Source organism: Benincasa hispida, chromosome 1 (assembly GCF_009727055.1).
Source record: "Benincasa hispida cultivar B227 chromosome 1, ASM972705v1, whole genome shotgun sequence".
Lineage (NCBI taxonomy): Eukaryota > Viridiplantae > Streptophyta > Magnoliopsida > Cucurbitales > Cucurbitaceae > Benincasa > Benincasa hispida.
This window is the reverse complement of record NC_052349.1, coordinates 4,966,968-4,990,463: the sequence shown is the minus strand read 5'-3', so window position 1 is coordinate 4,990,463 and position 23,496 is coordinate 4,966,968. Positions and strand designations below refer to the sequence as shown.

General features: G+C 34.6%; 2 protein-coding genes and 2 non-coding genes across 6 annotated transcripts; 3 read left to right on the top strand and 1 right to left on the bottom strand.

Annotated features, from left to right (window-relative positions):
- Positions 1-7,276: 7,276 nt before the first annotated feature.
- LOC120071259 (glutathione S-transferase zeta class-like) lies at positions 7,277-10,442 on the top strand. Of its 3 annotated transcripts, none has more exons than XM_039023440.1 (10): positions 7,277-7,458; positions 7,616-7,715; positions 8,021-8,101; positions 8,184-8,269; positions 8,508-8,579; positions 9,066-9,119; positions 9,215-9,290; positions 9,387-9,448; positions 9,544-9,603; positions 10,180-10,442. In XM_039023440.1, exons 1-10 carry the CDS (start codon positions 7,435-7,437, stop codon positions 10,201-10,203), a joined length of 639 nt encoding a protein of 212 aa, XP_038879368.1. In that variant the 5' UTR covers positions 7,277-7,434; the 3' UTR covers positions 10,204-10,442. The 3 variants fall into 3 exon arrangements, with proteins under 3 accessions (XP_038879368.1, XP_038879350.1, XP_038879359.1); XM_039023422.1 differs by having other exon boundaries at positions 7,280-7,458; positions 10,185-10,442; XM_039023431.1 differs by having other exon boundaries at positions 7,294-7,458; positions 8,045-8,101; positions 10,185-10,442.
- A 305-nt stretch (positions 10,443-10,747) lies between these two features.
- Positions 10,748-10,820, top strand: TRNAK-CUU. The gene has a single exon. It is a non-coding gene; the product is annotated as a tRNA-Lys (tRNA).
- Positions 10,821-10,934: 114 nt separating this feature from the next.
- TRNAK-CUU lies at positions 10,935-11,007 on the top strand. The gene has a single exon. It is a non-coding gene; the product is annotated as a tRNA-Lys (tRNA).
- A 2,545-nt stretch (positions 11,008-13,552) lies between these two features.
- On the bottom strand, positions 13,553-21,487 carry LOC120090148 (transducin beta-like protein 2). Its single transcript, XM_039047669.1, has 10 exons — positions 21,197-21,487; positions 20,428-20,533; positions 19,442-19,502; positions 19,038-19,333; positions 18,514-18,653; positions 17,455-17,529; positions 16,918-17,008; positions 16,144-16,347; positions 15,100-15,144; positions 13,553-14,184 (listed from the first exon to the last, which is right to left on the bottom strand). The coding sequence occupies exons 1-10, from the start codon at positions 21,401-21,403 to the stop codon at positions 14,105-14,107; spliced, it is 1,305 nt and encodes a 434-aa protein (XP_038903597.1). The 5' UTR covers positions 21,404-21,487; the 3' UTR covers positions 13,553-14,104.
- Positions 21,488-23,496: the final 2,009 nt, after the last annotated feature.

Genomic DNA, 23,496 nt, shown 5'->3' with positions numbered 1-23,496 from the left:
TTGACGTTGAACTTATTTATTTAAGTTAAGCTCAAAAGTAAACTAGTGACATTAACCAAAAGTATTTATAAATGTCACAGGGAAATTACCAATAGAAGAAGCCTATTACCCTAAGGAAGTAGCCCAAGATTATGAATGACAAAGTTTATAGGTATTTTCTCTTATAAGTTTCCAACGCATGTTATACTATTGAGCCAGTTCTTCAAATGTTTTCCTAATGATGTGCCAAGTATGAGCGTAGGTTTATGATAAATTTTCTAAGTAAACATGATTTCTTAAGCTCTACTTTGACACATGCCCTAGTATGATAATAGATATATCAATGCATGGTTTAAATTCTCTAGCAATGAGTTTTATGAAGCATGAGTCCACTAGCATTCCTTACTCATGTTAAGTCTTTTATGATGAATACATTAAAGGTCTGTTTTACTGGATTGTTTAATGTTTCAAAGTTGAGTTTCCTTTTTTAGAGAATGATTTATGATGATATAATGAGGAAACCTGATACCGAAGGACCAAAAGAAGGTATCTGGGCCCCCTGGTACCTAAGATATGACGATATTCAAGGCATTACCACATGCACGTAAGGTATTAATTGACATTGGTTGTGTTGAGAATACTCCACACCAACTAAGGACTTCGAATTTGAGTGATTAAGCGAAATGGCTTTCCTCAACTAAGGTTATGTGATAATAATTTCTATTTAAAGTCTTTAGAGTTTAAATGTTTTATTTATTTGATAGTATTGAGTATGAATGTTTAAAACCCTGAAGTTCTATGGAAGTTAACATTTACTTAATATTTACTTAATAAAATACAAGGGAAAGAGTTCTCATACCGGTTGAAGACTCTCTTCAAATGTCGAATTTAAAAGCAGCGGAAGAACCTCTACGCAAATTTTATCGCCCAGCAAATCAGTCACTGCGGCAGCACGATCGTCTACAAGAAAGGCAGCAACTCGAACAAGCACGAATAACTAAACAGCAGGGACGACACCACCAGTTGAAGCCCTTGGTATTCTCGGAGTGAGAATCCAAAGTGTGGTCTTTGGTGAATTTGGTAGAGGTAGGAGAAAAGACAGATTGTGTAGACGATAAGCAAGAAGGAGAGAAAGAGCTATCGTATAGCAGGGATGCTTATCGTTAAGATGAAGCTACACGATCGTTTAGAAAATGTGGCACACTATACGATCGTTTAGGAAAGCTAAACGATCGTTTAAGGAAAGGTGTGTGATCGTTTAGACGCTGGTGCGTGATCGTTTAAACGATGAGATACTATCGTATAAGCTTTCAAGCTAGGCGATTGTTTACGTTTCCACACCGATTGTGATTTTTCGAACTTTTTGCAAAATGAAAACAATTTTCATTTTATTCATCAGTTACCATAACCGAATGCGGCTTCTCCCACTAATGCACGATTGAGGAGAATAATACGACCAATTATCTCATAATTAACCAATTTAATAATAAATGAATATAATAATATTATATTCTTACCCTATAGTTTGATATCATATATCTACTATAGTAATTTCTCCTCCACTTGATATAAATCATATTTATATCTAATTTCCTCCAAAAAATGCATATCATACATTTAGCCAATTATATCATGTATAATTAACCAGTTCAATTATATCATATACAATCAAATTCCCTCTTGTCAATTTGAACATTTCAAACTGATCCAAATACTAATTCTCGACTTTATCCATGCTACCTAGGGGACCTAATAGACCTATGGCACGAAGCTCCAACGGTTCGTGAATAGCTGACTAAACTCTTTAGCCACGAGATCCACCATCCGTTAACTGCCAGGCATTCCACTAAAGACCAATAGTTGAACTCTTCTTACCACAAATATATTTCTGTGTCCATTGGATATAACCAATCGCGAGTACGATGACCCTTCACAGATGCTCGTAAGTATAGTTTGGCAAATTTACCGTTTTGCCCCTATAGTTACATCTCACTCCTTAAGTACCACTGATTCCTCTAATGAAAAATACAACATAGTCCAACTATGTATGAACACCTCTCAGGCCAAGAGAAGGTGTGTGGCGCCACATCATTTAAGCCATGGAATCAGCCCTTAAGGGAGCTATTTATCTACTTACCTCTGCTTCGGGGAAGAAGTGAATTCCATCTTGTGTAGCTAACTTCCCAACTCCCAAATCAGACGAATCCTCAAAATGGTAGGTTTGAATCGGCGACCTGGCCACTCGTACCCATACAAATCAAAGAACCGTCCTCAATGGCAGGAGTTCCCAACTCACTCAAGATTGAGGTCATGTTACCTATGGTCATCCTAATGAAGTGAAGTCTCTATCATGAATGGTGTTATATAACGAAACGTTAACACTTCATGGTCAGGTCTTATACAAACTCTTTGTATAGGACGGCCCCTGCTCGCATGTCCCCTACATGAATGATCAGGATCAGACCATCTGTGACAAGTCACAACACTTATGACCATTTCACAAAGCGGGCCGCATTCATAGCGTTACCGGGATAAGGTTTTCCTCCTATATCCATATACTACAGACCATTTTGGTTATCACTCAAAAAATGATCCACTTGTTTGTCACCACATACATGCTTAAGTTACATACAGATAACTAGGGATTTTATGTTTATTGGTTTGTGGTAAAGCAAATAAAACATACAACTGAGCAAAATCAAGATGTAAAGTAAATATCATATATTATACAACACAAGCGTTCATACAAACAGTTTACAAACTACAAGACACGAGACTTTAGGGCATCAACCCCAACAATCTCCCACTTTCCCTAAAGCGAAGTGGGGTGTACATAAAACTAGTACAAAACAATAAACTAGGGCATAAAAGCCTAGTACAAGAAAATCTCCCACTTGCCCTAGTCCAGCCGCGGGTGATCTTGTAGACCCATGTTCTAAAGGTGACCCTCAAACATTGTAGCCATGAGAGCCTTCGTAAACAGGTAAGCAACGTTGTTCTTCGATGCGATCTTCGTGATGATCACGTCCTCTCGATGCATTATCTCACGGATTAGATGATACTTCTGCTCTTGTTTGCTGCGCCTGTGACTCCTCGAATCCTTGGAGTTCGCCATTGCCCCACTATTATCGCAATAAAGGGTAATGGGCCTAAACATATCTGTAACAACTTCCAGTTTTGTTAAGAACTTCCTGAGCCAGACGACCTCCTTAGCAGCTTCGTAAGCCGCTACGTACTTCGCCTCCATAGTGGAGTAGGCGATGCACCCCTGCTTAGTGCTTCGCCACACTACTGCTCCTCCGTTAAGAGTAATGTTATATTTATCAGGTGCCTGAAACTATTCATACAAGTGGTTACCATAAGAGGGTTGGTAACTATTGTCTTCACATCGTCTCCTAGGATAGAAGAGGTTTTAAAAGGGGGTGTGACAAGCTAGTATCAGAGCCTAAGGTTTTGGGGAGTGAACTCATGCATTATATTAGGATGTGTCAATGTTGTAATGTCCCTAATGATTGTACTTTATTTTAGGAAGGATGCCAAGAAGAAGTGGCAGATAGCGGATTGGGATCATGACCCTACTAAAGATTTCAAAGTCAGAGGGGATTCAAACTCTACGAGAAAAATTGAGAAGGTGTAATGTTAATAGAGATCCAGTAGTACAGGAGACTACGTTTGAGGGTGAGTCTAATACCCCTCAAGATAGGACAGATTCTCAGATGGAAGACCGAGTGTTTGGTAGGATTGGCCAGAGGCTAGTGGCGAGTGTAGAGTCCGTACAGGCAGATCCAGAGAAGAAATATGGCATTGAGAAGCTAAAGGCCCTAGGTGCTACGACATTTGAGGGTATGACAGACCCAACAAATGTTGAGGTTTGTCTTGATCTGATAGAGAAAGGTTTTAATGTGATGAGATGTCCTGACGATCGGAAGGTCAGTTTAGTTGTGCTTTTACTTTAGAAATAAGCTGAAAAGTGGTGGAAAGTCCTAGATGCTAGACAAAGTAGTTCTAGAGCTATGACCTGGGAAGAGTTCAGAAAAGCTTTCGAGAAAAAATATTACCCTAGTTCATTGAGGAAAGAGAAGAGAGATGAGTTTTTTAGACTAATTCAGGGATCGATGACGGTTTCTGAATATGAATAGAAGTTTACTGAGTTGTCTCAATATGCTCTTCCGATTATTGTGGAAGAAAAGGACAAGTGCATGAGATTCAAGAATGGTTTGAGATTCTTATGCCAGTAACTTCTACGGGTAACTAGACAGATTTCTCCCAATTAGTCGAGACAACCATCAGAGTTGAGAGGAGATTAGCTAATGAGAAGCAGATGCATAAAAGGAAAGAGGAATCATGGATGTCTCCCAGAGAGTCGAAAAGTGAGAGTTTCAAGCCCTTCTTCTCTAGACAGTCGACTATGAGAGATCAGGGAGCTGCGAGTCGGTAGAGGTCAAACAGGTAGAGATCAAGACAACTAGCTGTTTCAGTTGGAGGATCCAAGGCAGGATGTGCTAGCGAGTCTATTGCTAGAACGGTTAGCGAACCCCCATGTGCGAGCTGTGGTAAGCATCACTTAGGGACATATTACAGTGGGAGAAACATCTGCAACTGGTGCGATTAGATAGGTTATTTCAAGAGAGATTTCGATTAGTTAGCACGGGAGACTCAGGTGGAGCAGAAGACGATTTCCTGGACAGTAGATCAACTAAGAGAAGTTGAAGCCAGAGGTAAGGGTTCCCGTGGCGTCAAATAGAAGAAGATAGTTGGATGACCTCAACAATAAGATAGAGTGTATGCAGTGACCCACTAGGAAACTAAGGAGTCGCCAGACATTGTGATCGGTAGAGTAACTCTTACATATGTGTTGTCAGATCCTAGTGTTACTCATTCATTTGTTTCTAGCATGTTTGTATTGCATATTGATAGAATGCTAGAAAGCGTGCTAGATGGGTTATTTATTTCTATGTTTGTTGAGGAAGTGTTAGTAGTAAGGGAATTTTATAGTGATTGTGAAATAAAACCAGAGCATGTGGGTTGATCTAACTCCTCTAGAACTACTTGAGTTTGATGCTATCTTAGGCATAGATTTTCTGAGTAAATATTCTGCCTCGGTTGATTGTTATAAGAAAGAAGTAGTGTTTAGAAGACCTGAAGAGAGGGATATAGTATTTACTGGAAGCAGGAGAATTCTTTCTAATAGCTTGATCTCAATAGTCAAAGCCAGGAAACTGTTGATTAAGGAATGTATAGCCTATTTGGCACATGTAACTATTTCGCAGGATAAGAAGTTGAGCCCGAAGATGTACCAGTGATTCAGGAGTTTATTGATGTATTTCCTGAAGAGTTGTTAGGTTTACTACCTGACAGAGAGGTTGAGTTTACAATTTATTTGATCCCAGGTACAACCCTTATATCCCAAGCACCATATAGGATGGTGCCAGTTGAGCTGAAGGAATTGAAAGTTCAGTTACAGAAGTTGGTGGACAATGGTTATACCAGACCCAGTGTGTCACCATGGGGAGCACTAGTTCTATTTGTGAAAAAGAAGGATGGCACTCTCAGGTTGTGTATTAATTAAAGACAGTTGAATAAAGTAACAATACGGAACAAGTACTTGTTGCCTCGTATTGATGACCTATTTAACCAGTTAAAGGGGGCAACTGTGTTCTCCAAGATAGATTTGAGATCAGGTTATCACCAGTTAAAAGTTAAAGAAGCGAATGTTCCTAAGACGACTTTCAGAACTAGATATGGCACTATGAGGTCTTAGTCATGTCGTTTGGTTTGATGAATGCCCCAACAATGTTTATGGATCTCATGAATTAGATATTGCATCCTTACTTGGATCAGTGTATAATTGTTTATATACTGTGGTACATAGTTTTGTTTATTTGAAAATCATGAGATTTTAAATTGAATTTGAATCGATCACATTAATTGAGAAGTATCGATTTTTGTTAGAGAGCTTCTGTTAAATTTACTTAAATGAAATATAGTCAATCTTACTAGTATATTTGATATATTTGTTAGAATATTTACAAACATCTAAGACAAATGTTCTAACGTATATTAAAAAATAACAATGAATCTAAACTATGTATATATGGGATAATAAAACAAAATATAAACAAACTCAAAATAAACAATAAACTGTAACAAACAAACTCAAATAAAAAAGACAATCATATAAAAATTACATTAGAATAATATATATATCAAATATTGGGGAAATATATTACAGACACATAAACGATGACTAATTAGGACATACATATCATAATACCTCGGATATATGCCAAATAAACAATGACATATATTACATGAAAACAAATAGTATTCAAAACAAACAATGAAATATATCCCATTAATATAAAAAATCAAACAAATGGAAAAAAATAAACTATATTAAATGCATTTTCTCCCTCCATTTGAAAATGAAAAAAAATCATATTAAACACATTTTCTCTCTATAATAAGTTTCTCTCTCTATCATTAAAGAAGCTTAGTAAATAGGGAAATATATAAATATGGACACAAATAATAAAAAAGGTAAATTTGTGCAAAAATGATATCAAAGGCCTTAAAAAATTCAAATTTAAAGACATTTTTGAAATATATGGCCTAAAGAGGATGTTTTATGTAAAAATGTATTTTAACCCATTTTTCTTTAAGAATATTGAAATAAGGCAAAATATACTTTTCGTCCTTTAGGATTGAAATCGATGATTGGTCCCTAAGATTTCAAAACATACACTTTTGTCCTCCGATTTGCAAGATTATTCTAAATTATTCATGACTTAACTTTAAACTAATAGAATGCCAATTAATGACGTGAATAGGATGACGAGACTACTTCATTTAATTATATGGCAAAATCTATTTGATTAGTTGAAAAATAAATTGAAAATTATTTTTTAAAAAGATAAACTACTAAGTGAATTAAAATTGTTTTAAGTATATTAAAAGAATGTAATCCAATCCAAAATTAAATCTTCTTCAACTTAACAGTTTTTGAAAAATTAAATTTTAATTTATTTTCCAACTAATCACCATGTAGTTAAATGAGATAGTCTTATCTTTCCATTCATATCAGCACTTTAGCTTAAAGTTAAGTTATGGATTATGTACAATCGTTTTGTAAATTTGAAAGACTAAAATATATATTTAAAAATCTCAGAAATCAAATAGACATTAACAAGAAGTGTATTATGCTCAAATTAAAAGTTTGAAGTGAAAAATCATACAACTCTATAAGTTGAGGAGTTAAAAGAAAAAAAAAAATTTCCTTTCATGCTCGTCCGGCTCTCTCGCTCGTGACTCGTCCTACCCAAAAATCGTTACCATCGAGGCTGCAGCTTCCGTATATAAATACAGCACACGCCAAATTCAGCGCAACAGTATTCAATTATTAACCGCTTTTGTTCAAGCAGCGTCTCCTGCTGTTTCTTCTTCTCGTTGACGATCATGGACTTCGAACCTCACGCTCTGGTATCTTCTCTCTCTCTCTCTCTCGAGCGCGCCCATTTCTTGAAATCGTTTGATCTGAAGATAAGTTGATTGCAGAGAGACGGATTCACTTTCTTAACTCGAAATCTTTAGGAAATGTAGTATAATGTTGTTCCTACTTTTGTTTTTGTCATTGCAGAAAAGCTCCGACGATTCGTTAACGTCATCGAAGCTGATTCTTTATTCTTTCTGGCGGAGCTCCTGCTCGTGGCGTGTTCGCTTTGCGTTGAACCTCAAAGGTTTTTATTCTTCTTTGACTTTACTGGAAAATTCATCTTCGAATTTGAAGTACAGAAGAATTAGAGTTTGATTTGTTGTAAAATTCACGGTTATCTTGTTTAGATCGAGTCTAAGCGGATATGAAGATCATGATTATAAATCGGACGAATGATGAATAATTTGAGTTTGAAGTATAGATGAATTCGAGTTTGGTCTGCCGTAGAACGCATCATGACTTTGTTTAAATTGATTCTGAGCTGAAATGAAGGTCGTGATAGTAAATCAAACAAATGAAAGTTGTGAAACTTGATACTTCTGTTAACAGAAATGTTTCCCGACTGTTGCTTAGGGCTTTCTTACGAGTACAGAGCAATAAACCTTGGGAAAGGAGAACAATTAAGTCCAGGTAAATCTTGAGATGGATGTGTTAGTGCGAATCGATAGAATAAAAAACTGCTGAACTATTTTTTATTCCTTCCGAGATGCAGATTTTGAGCGCCTAAATCCTCTTAAGTATGTTCCTGTATTAGTAGATGGTCCGGTGGTAGTTTCAGATTCTTACGCGATTTTGCTGGTTAGTATAAAGAGAAGGGAGATAATCGACTTTGTTCGAGTCCGTGACGAAGAACAGTGAACTTGTGTCTTAACCACAATGGCTAAGCAAATGCCAGTTCAGAAGGTTTTGGATTCTCACGGACTTGAATATACTAGTCATCCTTCTTTTCTCGTGCCTAAATTTGATCCTCTGTTGCTTTTACTATCCTAGATTATGCTTGTAACACTAATGCTCTTTTCTTGTTGTTATTGTTTAGTATCTGGAAGAGAAATATCCACAGAAGGCGCTGCTGCCTGCTGATCTTCGTTTAAAATCTCTTAATCTGCAAGTAAGATCAGTACTGCTTAGCTACAAATTGAAAAGTTTAAAAGAGAGCTCTATAGATCTATGAAAAATGTCTTCTAGCATGTAACTACTTGTTCTTACGGTACTCCTACAGGCCTACAGTTATATATATATATTTATTTATTTATTTTCAAATCCACTGACTGAATTTTAAAATCTTTAGGAACATTTAATTTTGCATCATATATATGATATGAGATCCTAGTTTCTATGTTTTGAGTGGTTTAATCGGCAGTGGATTGGCTCGCATCAATTAAATGATTATTTTTAGCTTGTTACATCTTAACACGAGCGCTATTAAGTCTTGTGAAAATTGAGCAATAAAATCTGTGATTTCTGATTCTCAGAAAAGCGGGGGAAAATCTATAGTTCTGTGCGAATAAGAACTCACATATGATATAGTCTGGTTATCTGTGCATCATTATGGTGATAGGTTCTTATCAAAAAAGATAAATGTATCATGTTGCAGGTGGCAAGTATCGTCAGCTCAAGTATACAACCTGTTATTATGATGGGATTGCTGGTAGATTTTATTTGCACATGATTCATTTGCACTACCTGTGTACATATATATCTAAAGTTAATCTAGTCCACGTTTATATATATATATTTGTTTAGAAAACTATCGGGGAAAAATTTGGTCCAGAAGAGCAGCTACCATGGGCTCAGTCCAATTTAGAAAAAGGTCTCAATGGTACGTTTGTGAAGTTAAATAAAACTACCGCACTAATTCATTGTGTGTGCAAGAAAGTGTAGTGGTCCTCAATTTTTCATCTGTTGTGTATTACAGCTCTTGAGAAACTGCTGAAGGATTGTTCTGGCCATTATGCTTTAGGGGATGAAGTACAGATGGCACGTTTCAAAATATTCTCGATTCTTTTACCAATTAAGATTTCAACTTTCGAAGTTTCATCGTCACAGTCTTAATCTAGTGTTGTCACATGCAGGCTGATGTATTTTTGGCTCCCCAAATTTCAAATGCTATTGAGAACTTCCACATTGACATGGTATTGTATTTTCTCCATTCTTTTTTATATCTCACTCAGCGATTATTACACATTATGAAAAATGAAAAACATTGTCCTTTTTCCTTTTAAGTTTATATCGAACATTTGAAAAAAAATCAAGAAACAAGGCGACCAAATCCTTTATTGTCACTAGGCATCACATTGATTCTTACAAATTGTTAGGATTTACTCCACATTGGCTTAAAGACATGTTTGGATTGACTTTTTATGTTAAATTAAATTAGAAAGTTAATCCAAATATGCTCCAAGTATTTTGATAGCAAATCTTGGTACAGCTAATTCATCACTTCTCAGAGGTTGACAATTTGAAGTTCTAATGTAAATTTGCCGGTTGCACTTGCATAGATCGTACGCTGCAGTTACAAACCGCCCATCCCTTTTATTTATTTATTTTTTTTTGAAAAAAAATTAATTCTTTGATTATATTTTAAATAAAAATAATTTAAAACTCATCTCTAGATATTCTTGGTTAACTTATAACATATAAGAAATTTGGAAGAAGAAAAACATAAGTCTCGAAACTCTCTCACATAACAAATTTCTGCTGTTGGATAGTGCAGTCTAAGTTTCCAACCTTAGCAAGGATTTATGTATCTTACAAGAAGTTACCAGAATTCCAAGCCTCGTCACCAGAAAGGCAGCCCGACGCCCTCCATTAGGTCGTTTGTCTCCACATTATTGTACTATTACACATTTGACATTTACTTGAACTTGTAATTAGTTACAATAACTTGTAATTAGTTACACTTGCAAATATGGAGATAGATAACTTTCTTATCATGGAGATAAGTTAATTGATAGTTTCTCTGAAAATTTCATACCATATGTTATCTCCAGTCTCTTCTTTGTCCATTTAAATCCCCATTAGGTTGCCACGATGTCGAAGCGCAAAGAACCTTTTTGATATGATTAGTTCATGCGATCTAGTCCCTATATAACAACAGGCCCGTCTTGGTAGAGCGCAAGGCTCTTAACCTTGTGGTCGTGGGTTCGAACCCCACGGTGGGCGAAGGTACTCTTTTTTTAATTTTTAAAACTATTTGAATATTCCTTTTTGGTTGCATAAAGCGGTTCAAACTATACTTGTGTAAAATGCTACAGGTTAAACCAGATTCTCAAAATTGCCCGTCTAGCTCAGTCGGTAGAGCGCAAGGCTCTTAACCTTGTGGTCGTGGGTTCGAACCCCACGGTGGGCGAAGGTACTCTTTTTTTAATTTTTAAAACTATTTGAATATTCCTTTTTGGTTGCATAAAGCGGTTCAAACTATACTTGTGTAAAATGCTACAGGTTAAACCAGATTCTCAAAATTGCCCGTCTAGCTCAGTCGGTAGAGCGCAAGGCTCTTAACCTTGTGGTCGTGGGTTCGAACCCCACGGTGGGCGAAGATAATTATTTTTACTATTTCGTAATTTTCTATTCCTATATTTAAAATATTTAACTATGACTAAAAAGGGAATGGCTAAAAATGGCTCAACAAAATCGGTTGGTAGAGTGGAAGCCCCCACGGTGGGTGAAGGTAATTATTTTTTATAATTTCATCTTTTTGCATATTCTAAGTTATGGTTTTTATTTCTAATTCTCTTCCTTTTTACAAATGCAATTAGCGGTGAGAGGCCAACTTTAACATACTAGTTGTTTAAATCGAGCCCTGCCTGTGGGCGAAGGTACTATTTTTTATAATTTCATTTTTTTACTACTTTGAGTTATGGTTTTTGTTTTAAATTCTCTATCTTTTTACAAATGCAATTAAAGATGAGAGGCCAACTTAAACATACATAAACTAATTAAAACATACATTTTGACTACAAAATTGAAGGTCTAGATCTCTCGTACAGGTTGTGTAAAAAGAGTTGGGGACTAGAAAATCCCTCCTACTTGTTTTAATCTTAAATTGAGATAGTGTAGGAGGAAATTGCTCACAGTATTTGAAGAGAAGATGTTATTGGATTTTATAAATTCTGAACACCCAATGAAAAATGACAATAATATTTTACAAATGTTCTGCGGTGCCTTTCTCTTTCTCTTTTTCTTTTTCCTTTTTGGCACTTGATTTCTGTCATTAGATAGAACTATATATTTTCTTTGGTAGTTAAAAGATTTCTGATTTTGCAGTTTTCCTCATTAAATGTAATTGAGTTTGACAAAAATATTACACGATTAGAGAATATGTTATCTGGTAATATTTGAAAAATCTGGACAAACTATTGGGGTTAAGTTTAGTTTCTAGTTATGATTAGGCGTTGCTCTCGACATCCAAAAACGAGGCCCGTCTAGCTCAGGTAGAGCGCAAGGCTCTTAACAAAGAAGAAGAAGATTAGAGGGAGAAGTATGAAGATAAACAAAGAACTTCTTCATTGAATTGACGAAGATATCCAAATAGTTTATATTTTTGTGAACTTTGTGACTTAAATGTGAATATGAAGATTAGATGATTATAAAATTTGGTCTTTTAGTTTTGGACTCGAGTAATGAGCTTTTTAAATAGATTGTCTAGCTTTAGATTGAAAAAGATTAGATGAGTTGTTTGTCTTTTTTCTTTAAAAAAAAGGTACGCGTAAAAATAGATACATATACGTGTTTGATACGGATTCTGTGTCTCACATGAAGTGTCTGTGTTTCATAGAGATTCACGCAAGGGACATGAATTTTTGTCCTTTGCAAAGAATATTTAATAACATTTTTTACAGATATTACATGGTAGGTTAAATTGATTTAATTTGCCTGTGTTAATGGACTTCCTATCAAATTTACTCTTCCCGTGTGTTTGAAATACATTTCCAAAAGTTTAATTTAAAACATAAATCATTTTGCTAGCATTTGAAGTTGGTTGACAATTACTTAAAATAATTTTCCAAGTGTATTTTAATTGATTTTTATTAAAAGTGTAAATAAAAATGAATCTTTTGAATTTTTTTTTAAAAATTTATCCAAACATGCCCTAAATACCATTCTTAATTCATTATTTTAGTGGTTGATCTAAGTAACTCAAACTCATGCATATTGATGATCAGATTAAATTGACTCCCAAGATCATCTAACTAGGTTCTTAATAAATGAATTAGTTCCAAAAAAATTCCCATGAAAAACCATATCTATTTGTTTAAATGAAAAAGGTAGTTCTACCATCTGAATTGGCCAACATAATGAAAAAGGCGCAACTTTAGGAAGCATAGAGAGAATTTTGTAAACTTGAGACCATTTTCATATAACATTCAAAGTTTGAACAAATACCACATTAATATTAAAACAAAAATCAAATGATTTGAAAACTACAAAGGTTAGATTATAAATATGGAAATCGTATACCGGTACACGATTCACTATCCTAAATCTGTCAATACTTTTCCAAAATACCTATTTTTGAAAATATTTCTCCCAATCCCTATTTTTGTCATTATTTATTAAAAAAAATATTATTTTAACAAAAAATTCCAATTTAGGATATGAACTTATTAATCTACATTTCATTCCATATTAATCTATTTTTTTATATATATATAATATATTCGTGTCCACACCAGCTTGAATCTTGACTAGGAGGATAGCATTTAGAGTCCAAAGAAATGCATTTGAATAAGCTACCATTTCAAAATTTTAATTCTCCAAAATTTAAAAGAGAATTTTCAGGCCTTTTTTAAACAGTTCTTTGTTTTCTATTTTAAAAATTTACTTCCTACAAGCACCTAGTCAATTTCTCATCAGATTTAGTCATAATTTTTATTAAAAGGAAAAAAAAAACTTTTTTGAGTTCAATTTTAAAAACACTTGTGAAAATTTTTAAATTAAAACTTGAACTATGTATTCACTCTTCAGAATCCCTGGAAACAACGAAAACAAAACGGTAACGACCTCTTAGTTTGAAGTAGATTTCGAAAGAAAAAGATTAGTATATAATGATGATGATGACAACAACATAGCAAGCACATATTAGACCAAAGTTAAATTAATTAGATTCTTGAATGATTGAATTATGTCCAAAGAAATTCTCAACTAAACTCGATTAATGCCCTATAAACTAAATATCCAACACTCGAATAAAAAAGAAGCATAAATAGCAATAGCATGACCAAAGTTCAAAGTGGAGAAAGGACCTAATATAACACCATTAATTTCTACCCAAACAAACTTCACACAAAACGTCGGTATCTGATTCCTAACATCTCCTTTTAACCATAATGTAATAATTTGAAATCTAAAACTATTACTTTCCTCTCTCCTTTTTTTTTTATGCCATAGAAAAGGTTCTAGTTTCAAAAAGCCTCTCACGTTTGAAATCCACTGTGTTACCGAAACGCTGTATTGTTAATAAAGAGATCGAATTGTCTTACTTGTCAAAAGATTCGGCAGCAGTTGTTGAAATTGTTGACCTCCAGTATCGAATTTAGATAACTTTTTCAAGAAAAGCACTTGATGATATACCAAATCAGGAGGCTTGTATCCAAAGTTAACTTTATCTTAGCCAACAAATCCAATTCGTGATCAACTAAGTGTCGGTGCTGCCCATAGTTTCACTTTCTTGTCCACACTCGCAGTAGCCAAAACCAATACTTTTTTATCTCCTGTTCCAAAAGAAGCTATATTAGATATTAGGTTAAAATACCATTTTCATCGTTGTGTTTTGGAGTTTGTTCAATTTTAGTTCCTCTACTTTTAATAAATATCTTAAATTTAATCCCTCAATGTTTTTTTTTTTATTGAAATCGACTAATTAATAATAATAATAATTTTTCATGCATCAAAATAAAGTATGTGGATACAATTTCAAAATTTCTAGTAAAGATGCTGATGAATAACATTTTTTTAAAGAAGAAATCAACAATAAACAAGCAATAGGGACTAAATTTAAGATTTAATAAAAGAACATAGATTAAAATTGAACATTTGAAAATACAGGGATTACACATGAACTAACTTCAAAGTACATAAGACCAAAATGACATTTTAATCAAGATATTATTATTCTTACGTTACTTTTGTAGACTGATCAACCACTTCCACAATAAAGTAGTAAAAGAGAAAAGCAAGATTGAATAATAAATTTTTAGTGAGTGAATCTTTTAAGTTGAACAATATCTTTTAGTTTTGTAAATTTAAGATATGGTCAATATGCGAATTAAAGTGTTGTCGAAGTTGTAATCGTTTATGAGGGGAAAAAAAGCACATTTCTTTCTTAACTTTGTCTTTTATTCTTGATTCTTTACTATTCCTATGATTTCAAATCAAGTCAGGCTAACGTAATTTTTCTGTACAAAAACTTCTAACTAAATGACATAATACAATAATGCAGTTTTAAATAGATCATTCACTTTTTCTTTATAACTTTATGAAAATAATGTAGAGTGCTTTAGTGTTATGGTTAGTTTATATTGTTGTAATTCTCTCGTTTTTATACTTGTGAAAATATTTTTTTTCTAATATTTCCATATTTTAGTAGCGAAAGAAGATAATTAAGAAGAAGTGGGATGAAGTTTTACCTGATGGAATAGGCTTGGGTGCCCACGAAATCCATGTGATGTCACCTGCATTAGAATTGGGTGCCCACGATTAGCTGATTTAATTCACAAAGTTCTCGACTTAAATTCGACCATGCTCTGGAGTCTGGACTATAGGCAGTTAAAAGAAATATTATATTATCAACAAACTGTTCTAAACTATATTGAACTGCACAAATCGAATAAGATAATCTTGTTAGGTTAAGGACCCTATGAGACATGGCAAATATAACTAGAAAAAACCTCGTCCAGGTATATGAAAACAACCTGAGATGATGAACCAAAATGTTCGGACTAGTAAACACATGGACTCGGATACAACCGTCACTTAATTGATAAATCAAGTCATACTACTGTAATGGTCAGTATCCTTGTAAGGGAAATTAAAAAAAAATCCTGGTTCTTTAGGTTGTTCTATTAATATGAAAGATGAGACCCAATGTAGTTAATCGATTCAGATTGTAATTATGTAGTATAATTACAATTCTCAACCAACTTTTTGGTTTAACTAAGTATTTAATTTTGAAAATAATTCATTTTGAAAAAAAAAATGAAGTGTATGGCAACTACTCAAAATAACTTCAAAACATACTATTGACAGTTTTTATCAAAATAGTTTAAATAAAAAAAATTTTTAAAAAAATTTTTTTTCTCTAGTTAATCCAAACGGACCCTTAGTTTTGACGAAGCAACTATGTATACACAAATACTGGTAAACACTTCCTAATGGGTTGGTGAACACCGTAAACATTTTGGAAAGTGTTTTTTATTGAAAAAATGTTTCCAAACACTATACAAGTATTTCTCTTGATAGATGATGCTACGCAAAATTAAAACAGTAGTAGTCTCGCTCTCAAGTGAGTAATTAATTCTTCGGATTAGGATCATCAGGTGCAATTTCAACCCATTAAAATGGTAAACCCCCAACAGAGAGAGAGAGAGACAGAGAGCCCTCTTTAATCAATATTAATAGAACCTCATAGCAGGTAAGAAAAGAAGCGGTAAATAATTTAGACTTATACGTACCATCGTGAGCTTTCTCAGCTGTGTCCAAAATCTTTCCAGTTTCAACACATAACCACTGCAGTGTGGAACCATGCGTTGCTGCTAGTATCTTTCCGTCAGGGGATATATTGAGACGATCATAATGCAATGTAGCACCATTTGAATCATGTAATGGAATTGGAAACACCTTGAGAGTTTTTGGATCCTCATCAAGGTGATACCTCACTTGAAAAAGGAAATAATGCAAATATAGATACAAGGAACATGTCAGTTGTTTAAAGTCATCTAATTAGATAGGTTAACATGAAACAGAAAGAAATCAGCAATCAACCAATTAAAGTTTTAATTGCATTAAGAGGTAAAAGAATATATATGTTACAACATCACAGATTCACAGTTAAATGTGCATTTACTTAATAGCTAATTGTTAAGTTTGTGTTTTAATTTCTATCTACAAGCGCGTGCGTGTGTATTTTTAACAATTACGTGAGTTTTCAGGAAAGATCCCAATTAGAAGTGATAAAAATTAATTAGATGAAGAATATATCTAGAAAACACAATACAATTTTAATGTAGACCAATTTTGTATTCATTTGCAAAAACTAACATTCATGTACTCTACTAATATTATCTTAGCTCCATCAGATGAAATGAGGAAACTAGGAGAATAAGGAGAAACCATATGAAAAAAATCAACTAAAAGTACTTCAACTGCAATACAAGATATGGTCATAGGTCAGTCAATTATACTAACAGGTGTTTACACATGAAAATTATAGATGTGACTCTACGTACCATTAATATTCCATATTCTCATTGAACCATCCTTTGATGCAGTGATGATTTGCTCTGAGTTTGGGGTAAAACATAACCAGGTTACCGCACTCTGGACATCAGAAAGAAAACGTTAACCGACAAGGAAGTTGAAACCATCAAGAAGATATTTAAAAGATGATGAATCCTAAAAAATGATATTGGTGTTTACTGAAAACCAAACTCAAAAGTCAAAACAAAGTGAAGTGCAACAGATAGCAGAATATTTTTAGTCACACATAAGAAGAAGATTTCATATGGATTTTTCCATGTATCAAAGCTGCAAATACCATAGTTTACAAACTTTTTCGAAGAAAAGGGTGGCTTGAAGAGTAGAAGAGTGATAAAACAAGAGTGATATAACAAGAGTAGAGAATTAGGGTGGCTTGAAGAGTAGAAGAGTGATAAAACAAGAGTGGAAGCAGAACATTGAAAAAGGATAGACAATCATGTAAGTTTTTTATTAGATCTAACTAACTAAATCACATCATGAATTTCACAAAATATCTAAACAACAACCTTGTGTCCTTTCAGCTGCATAACTCTCAAAACCTCCTTAACTGAACCATCCTTTGAGTAAACAACCTCCCATACCTGCAAAGAACAATATATTGACGGAAAAACATCAAAGACCAGTCTTATTGATTGAATAAATATGTAAAATCAGGTAGTTATAAAGCAACACCAATATTGTGATAGTGGTAACTTCTTTTCCCAGCAAAATCGAAATGATTTCAATAAATCATAATATATCATGAGCTAGAATGATTAAAGCCAATTGTAATTCACAGTCACTTGTCTATCTTTTCTAAGGAGGCAAGCTAAGAAGTAAGGACACTGACACGCGACACGAATACGATACGACATTGACACAACGACACACCAATTTACAAAAAAGTAAGAATGACACGTTGGTGACATGCTATTTATTTATTTATTTATTTTTCAAAAACAAATATATGTGTGCATAATTTGACATATTGTGAAATATGCAGAACATATATTTAACAAAAAGTATGAAAAAACGTAAATAAAATTGTGGATTATAGTTAATTTTAATACGCTTAAAATGCCCCTTAAATGGACTACCGATAGTGGGTCTTGTTTCATTATTTTTATTTTTTTATTATTTATTATTTATTTATTTATTTTGCATATGGAGTGTCCTTGGCATGTCGCTAACGTCTCTTGGTGTGTCTTGACGTGTTGGAAAACAAAAGAATAATAATAAAATAATGGATACGCTAGCTGACATGTTGGAAAACAAAAAAATAATAATAAAATAATGCATACGCCAGCTGACGTGTCGGTGTTCGACAGGTGTCCGACACCAACACTTTGCCAGTTTAGAAGTGTCAGTACTTCTTAGGAGGTAAGAACATATGACACTGGACCCGTGTACACAAACGATGTCTCACTACAAAGAAATGTATCTCAAAGCTGATCTTTACTAATGTTTGCCTTCAAAAGTACTGCTCAATTCTTCATGTGTGGGTCCATAAAAGAGATAACACTGTAGACAAATCTAGAAAGAAGAAACTTCTCATTATTAAATATGCAAATGCCAGAAACATTCACCTTCACATCTGCAGTAAAAGCAGCTGCCGCAATAAAACGCCCATTTGGTGACAAAGTGGCCATGGTATTTTTTAATTGATTAGTGTCAACATCACCCACCAGCTTCCCCGTTTTTGCATGCCAGAGTCTAATATCAGTCCCTAGAAAGCAATTTCCTTATATAAGCACTTCTAAGTTCTACGTAAGACAGAACTATGATAAAGAATGCAGTAAACTGTTGAGCAGATTTGTTTACGCACAAGAAATCAACAAGATAATTTTCGCAACCAAGTTAAACATTTTGAATTATTTGATCATGATTTAGCACATCTGCAGCATAATATTTTAGTACTCATGGATGCTATTGAAAATTTGAAGCCGGCCCTTATGTTCCTCCAGAATTCTTTATATGGCAAACAACAAATTCAACACTGATGAATATTTTAAATCTCAATGGTTAAACAAACCATAGAGGTCTAATAAAAGAAAGTATAACATCATTCACATGCCTTGCACTTGATTATTGTAAGGTAGATGTAACGTACCTTCTGAACAAGAAGCCACAATTGTACTCCCATCGGCATTGCCATAACTAGCAGTTGCACTTACTAGGGTTATAACAGATTTTTTATCGTGCACCTTGTGATGTTCCCACTTGATTTCAGGAAGAGGGAGCTTAGCTTGCTGTTTAGTTTCACCTGAAGCTTTGGGTTTTTCTTCTTCATACATGTACAAGGAAGAACCAGACAGACCTTGTGAGGATACAATGATAGAGGTTGCATCATCACCAAATGCGACAGCAGTTGGATGACCTCCAGCAGGCAAATTAATTCGCAAGAACCTGCAGAAATATAAATGATGTGCAAAAAATGGATGAAAAACCAAAATACTATTTATTAGCACTCTGAAAATATACATTTGAAAAGATTTGAAAAACGGATTTACATACTTGAAGCTTTTACTTGATGCATCATCCAACTTAAATACCCTGATCACGCCATCAGCACAGGCTGTTTTAGGAACAGATAAGACAAGATTAATGAATAAAAAATGATAACAAAAATCTTCAACATATCATACTGAAATGAATTAATACGAAACATTGATAAAACATTGCATATTAATTATGATAAAACTGTTAAACACATGGATATATTAATCTTAATGAATAGAGAATAAATGATACCTTCTACTTCCAGAAACCAGAACCAAAAACGCCAATTGATATAAATTTGGATACCACAATTTAGAAACCAATTCCCACACTGATTACTGCTAAGTTGAGCAACAACAAGAGGAAACAGAATACAGTAATAGCTAAAACTGTCTAGAAAACAAAATTATCAAAAACAACAACAGAAGTTGCTTTTTCATAGCTGAAAACATATTGCAAAAATAAGTCTCTAATAGGAGTTTTAGGAATAGCGAGAAAATTTTATATGAAGATGAGAAATTAGCATCAGATCAGAACAGCATGAAGTCTGAGTTCAAATTTTCAGCTCCATATGAGAATGAACCCACTAAAATTCACTAATATAGACCATTAAAACAGAAAAGTACTTAAAACTTGTTACTCGATAGAAAAAGAGGATTAGAAATAATTGAAAACACTAATTGATACAATACACGAGCTTAATATAGAAAACACATATATTATCAACTGAAACACTTTGAATCCAGCGAATGAACTAGCAAAGGATACAAATGCAAACCTGATATGCTTAGTCTAATTAAATGCTTGCTTGGAAAATGATTTTACTGAGGGAATATCAATTGAAAATTCTTCAGCCATAAGCATAAATAAAATGGAGGCAGGGGCAATATTCACATTCTGACATTCTTAGTTAAATATATTTCCCTTTCGTCACGGCATATTAACAATGGAGGTAATATCAAGTGAAAAACTGTTTGATCTAGCAGGATTAACCATGTTACCGGTCACCAAATTACTTCCGTCTGAGGAGAAGCATAATCCAGTCACAGAATCTCCATGACCTTTCAATGTATTCAAATCCAACGGGTGATGTTTCTTGTTTTGATCCTACATTTGACAATCAAAAAAGGAAAAACTGAGTGTAAGAGAAATATCAAAGTTGTTCAATGCATCATGTAAACAATATATGGAGTTGCAACATTTCAATCTGAATACAATTATTTTCCTCTGCAGATAACATTAGAATAAACAAGAGAACCTGCTGACCGTAATACACCTGAATCAAAAAATAGCAAATGTAAAAAGGAAATAAACAACCTTTATTGAACTCGATGCAGCACAAAGCTCGAGGTAGTTCGCATGAAGCAAACAATGAATATTTTACTGAAATGGTAGCAGAACACCGTGATGAACCAGTAACAAGACAGAGGAATAGCATTTTCAGCGAGGTTACGATGAACAACGAACCAAAAATCATGATAAACAGAGAAGATGGGACTAAAAAGGAATTAGATGGCGATCATTTCAAATAATTAGCATGTGTCCAGAGCAAAATTAACTAGCTACGTATAATTAGATCACATTTGCGATACGGACGATGATCGATGAAGAATTCAATCACTCCGCCGTACTCGCAGCTTCGAAAATTAGCAGAAGATGTAGAAGCTAGACCTAGATAATCTAAGACGAAAATTGTGCAGTGAATAATTCAGTACAAAATTGCGAGAATTCCGTCGTCGTTTTATGCAGCTTTTCAGGAACCAAACGGACCTTATCGGAGGAGTGAGAGTGAGGTTTGGAGTGAGACTTCTTAGTCTGAGACGGCTTTTGGTGCTTCTTCGGATCCGATGGAAGCTCCGGATGGGAAATGGTTTGGACTTCGGATCTTCGCTTGCGAAAGTAACTTCCGAAGAAGATAATGACGATTAGGGCACCGAGAATTACTGAAACAACAGGAATTAGCAGAGCAGAATCCATTGATAAATGCAGAGAGATGTGGCAACGAAGACGACGAGGAAGAATTTGACGATGGACTTGACGAAAAATGACGGTCGGAGTAAGATGGGATATATATAAATGGTAAATTTGAACGAAACCCAATTTTTTGGTCCAAAATATCAATCGACCAATTTTTAAAAAATAATGTCAATTGACCTTCTGCTTACGTCATCACGGGATGAGATTACAAAAATGCCCCTCCAGTCTATACGAGTGCGCTCAAACTCAACGGTTGTCCCACTCCGTCAAAATTATTGTGCAAGTGTCGTTCAATCTCGCTCTGCAAAACCATCGTCCATCTACTGTCGTAATCGAAGTTCTCTACTGAGTTAGTGAGTTTAATTTTTGTCTTCCATGTTGTGTTGCATCTGTTTAGGTTGATTTCTTTTGATCGGTCATCACGTTCATAATTGGTTTCGGGGTTCAATCGGTCGCGTCTATTTTTTATTTTGGGTTTCGATGTGTTCTGCATTGGTTAAGGATGAAGAAGATATAGTTCGAGTCAGACAAGGTAGTGGATGATTTTTGCGAGAGCGAGATGGGCGAAAGCGAGATTAGTGAGATTAACGAGATTATTAGCGAGATTAGTGAGACTTTAACAGTATGTTTTGTTAGTGATTTTTTAGTACGAACCTATTAACTGATAAACTGAATGTTCATACAATACAGGAGTAATTTAAGATGTAAAAATCTTAAAAATCGTGAAGTTGATAGGTTTCCCGGACAAGGAACTTGCATGGCCTACGTTGCCAATGCCAACAAGATTGTAAAGCAAAAGCTTACCGGAAGGCAGTTAGAAATGTTCAAGAAAACAATTTTTGGTCTCTTTCTAGACATTGAACTTGTATTCAACAACCCACTAATCCACTATATGTTATTGAGGGAAGTGAAGAAGTCAGGAATGGACTCAATTAGTTTCTTTGTCAGATGAAAGGTCGTCACATTTTCGAAGGACGACTTTTTATTGATCATTGGTTTGTGGCGGTTTCCTACGCGAGTTGGATGGAGTGAGAAGTCTTCACAAGAACTTTTTACGAGGTACTTTGGTAGTCGGTCAACCTCAGACACATTCCACTTGAATTTGCTTGAAGAGGAATATAAAAAATTGGTATTTGAAAATGACGATGCTGCTATGAAAATTTCCCTAGTATATTATGCAGAGGTTGCAATGATGGGTAAAAACATGCAAAAGAATGTTGTCGATTGTACTCTATTTGACGATGTTGAAGACATAAACTACTACAACAATCTTGATTGGGGTACAATTATTTGGCAGAGGACACTCGATGCCCTGAAGTCCGCACTTAACGACAATGTTGGTTTATACAACGAGAGGTGAGGGGAAATAAAAATTATGTTGTGAAGTACTCGCTCCGTGGATTTCCCCAAGCATTCCAGATAAATGTTCCTTAACTTAACTTTATCTTTGGTTTAACATTAACATAGTTATAAATTTGAATTGTTTGGATTTAGGTGTGGATGTATTGGCAAGGAACATTGCCACTCAAAAGAGCAAGGTAGCCATTCCTCGTATATTACGGTGGTCATGTTCCCACTCGGTGTCTTTCAAAGCACTCGAGAGAGACATTTTTTAGTCTCAAAATGTAAGTGTAATCTATGTAGCCACAGTATGTTTATTCAGTAGTTAAATGTACACTAACCATCTTACTGGGTTCCTTAATGCAGACAAAAGTCAAAGAGGGTCTTGTCATGTCCGATGTTGAGAAGGAGTTTCAGGACACTCTAATTGATAGACGGGCCGTAAGACAAGCACATTCCAACACCGAGAGTTCAGGGAGCTATAGTAGTTCAAATAGTCGCAGTAGTTCAGATAATAATAGTTCAGAAGGTGGGGAAGGTGAACAACAGGGTAATTTAGAAGGTGGAGTGAGGGATGACGAATTTGATGGGGACCAAAACATCCACCAGCCTACTTACACCCCTAGTGAGGATATGTTTCATGATGTACTGGTGGGTGACGTACGTCCTGAGCCTAAGGAGGAGTATTCTGTCCCGTAGGTTTCGGGCCACAGGGAGGGAGGTAATGTTGATCCTGGTGTATATGCGTACCT